The sequence below is a fragment of the Amblyomma americanum genome, chromosome 6 (genome assembly GCF_052857255.1).
Source record: "Amblyomma americanum isolate KBUSLIRL-KWMA chromosome 6, ASM5285725v1, whole genome shotgun sequence".
In the NCBI taxonomy this organism is placed as follows: Eukaryota; Metazoa; Arthropoda; class Arachnida; order Ixodida; family Ixodidae; genus Amblyomma; species Amblyomma americanum.
The window spans coordinates 58,111,508-58,113,789 of record NC_135502.1 but is presented as its reverse complement, the minus strand read 5'-3'; the positions used below and the strand labels follow the sequence as shown (position 1 = coordinate 58,113,789).

The following is a 2,282-nucleotide window of genomic DNA, read 5'->3' as shown; positions in this document are numbered from 1 at the left end:
GGTGCAGTATTAAACCGTGGTTTAAGATGGAGCGCACACAGTAACGAAGTGAGGGAGAAGAAAGTTTCGCCCGGAAACCTCCGGGCAAGGTAGAAATACTTCGTTGGAAATGCACCGCACGACGTGAACTGTGGCGAGACTTCAATTTCGTCCTTCAGTTCAGAGTGCCTTGTTAAGTGAAGCCGAGCTGAACGAGCCCACCGAAAAGCTTGAGGAGCAGATGGGAGCGGCGAAAACCCTGCAGGATAAACAGTATTCCATAAGCGGACAAGTCGTTCCCGCTTTTGGCCCCAGGGTTTAGAGAAAGATGTCTCTTCCGAGACAATGTGGCCAACGTAGTAGAGCTACGTGTTTCCTAACCCCGCACGCAGCGCGTACCCCAAAAAACTGAGCGAAAAGGTTTTGCAAGGACGTTTTTACCGGACCTGCGAGATCGAGAGGTTAGACGCCTAAAAGGAGTGCCACATCAATGAAGTTACTATATACATTTCCGCGCAATGGTTGTTTTTGCCATCAAGAAAATGAGTAGACTAAAGTTCTTTTAGAGAGCGCCTTTAAATTGGGCAGAATTTATTAGCAAAAGCAATCGAAAAATAAATGTGAAAAACGAACAGAATTTGTTTTCAAAGGAGAGGTTGCTGGTCGCTCCAGCCGCAGGCAGTCCTAGACACTGGTTTGAACTTCCGTTGGAGGAGCTCACCAAAGTGTTCGAGTGAACAAGGTTCGCTACATCCTTGTAATGCCAGGTTGGAAACAACATCACCAGCTTTGTACAGGACTCTCACGTAAAGATCCGGCATTACAGTGGAGGTTAGCGTAAATATTTCCAAGAGTAACGCGGCTCCGTAAGGAGGCCATTCTTCAAAAGTCCCGTTCAGACCAAGCAGGATGCTACCGATGTTAATGTCGTGGTAGGCCATTAACGTCAGCTTACTAGGTACCTCGGTCGAGTCGGAGCCCCCGCGCATAAGCGAGTGCGCCTGCTGTTCCACGGGCCTCAGCCTAGCAAAGACGTCCTTCAGCAGGGCGCCCCCCATGTGGTCCATCTGGGACCTCGAAAATCCTTCCATCACCTTGTCCTTAGCCCATTGCAGCTCACGCCAGTATCTCGATGCCCAGGTCGGCAAGGGCAAGCCGTGCTCTCTCGCCACAGACATAGCATCCACGATCTTGGCGACAACGATGAACTTTTGAGACGACGCGTCCCCGGTGAGGTTAGTCATCTTCGCGACGAATCTGAATACCTTTCCGAGGGTTCCAAAGTGGGTCGGCCCCGACGACGAGCTCCTGAGAGATGCCGGTTCTTCCAGGGTGACGAGGGTGCGCATCGCGTCGCGCACTCGCGGCATGCAGACGGCCGCGTACAAGTCGGCGCCGTCGGGGAGTCGCGTAACGGGTACCGGCTGCCACGTCTGGTCGGGCCGCCACTCTTTCTGCTCCCTGTTGGCAGGGTAGAGGCCGTACAGCACCAGGGCCGCCGTGTCGAAGCAGCGCGGCACGGGGCTGCTCCGCGCGTACACTTCGCGCGGGTTGTCGGTGAGGTAGTCGGCGTACCGGTTTCGCAGCCACCTTCCAAGGGCGTAAGCGTTGGCACGACCGCGTGACGTCAGCTCGCCAAGTCCCAGCGGCCAGCGATGGTGCCTGTTGGGATCGCCTGGGAACGTCGTGAGTGGCGCGCGATCGGTGTGGCGAAAGATGACCACCACGTGCCTCAGTTGCGAAAGTCGAAGATCATGGAAGTCCGGGTCGGCCAACACTGTCGCCGGTAGCAGCAGCAGGAGGAAAATCCGCATGTCGCTTTGTCGGTGGACGCAATGTTTACAAGGCGAATTCGACCTTCTTTCTTCACCATACGAAATGCGCCGTCTTCTTTCTCTTCGTCAGCTCTTTCTCGTCAGCGCGTACTCACTTCAGATAGCCAGAGACATGGCAAGCTCTGGCAGCTTTTCCCTGACTGGCTTCGTGCTCGACTCCGATGTCCGCAGCACGGTGTGTATCAGTACCGGTGTTGTTGCCACGGCAAGTACACGTGCTTGACCCGTAAGACAAGGTTCACATTGTGACGAGCCTCATCGGCCGTTCTGTGTATTGCCCGTCGACAGCCTGCCGCTATCTTTATACTCCGTTAGGTGCGGTTTGTCCCCGAGATAAGATTACAGGAGAGGCAATACTTCCCTTTTTGCAGCGTGTTTGCCGCCTCTTTTGCAAGTAACATCGCAGCATTTTTTAAAGCGAGATTTATTGCCTCAGAGTATGAAACGTAAGATAAGGTAAGGTAAGTT

The 2,282-nt window shown here is 53.9% G+C and overlaps 1 protein-coding gene across 1 annotated transcript; it reads right to left on the bottom strand.

Annotated features, from left to right (window-relative positions):
* Window positions 1-536: 536 nt before the first annotated feature.
* Window positions 537-2,080, bottom strand: LOC144093538 (testicular acid phosphatase homolog). Its single transcript, XM_077627063.1, has one exon. The coding sequence runs from the start codon at window positions 1,791-1,793 to the stop codon at window positions 624-626; it is 1,170 nt and encodes a 389-aa protein (XP_077483189.1). The 5' UTR covers window positions 1,794-2,080; the 3' UTR covers window positions 537-623.
* Between the last annotated feature and the right edge of the window lie 202 nt (window positions 2,081-2,282).

Coding starts and splice junctions, on each gene's coding strand:
- LOC144093538 (XM_077627063.1), bottom strand. CDS start 1,793: ATGCGGATTTTCCTCCTGCTGCTGCTACCGGCGACAGTGTTGGCCGAC.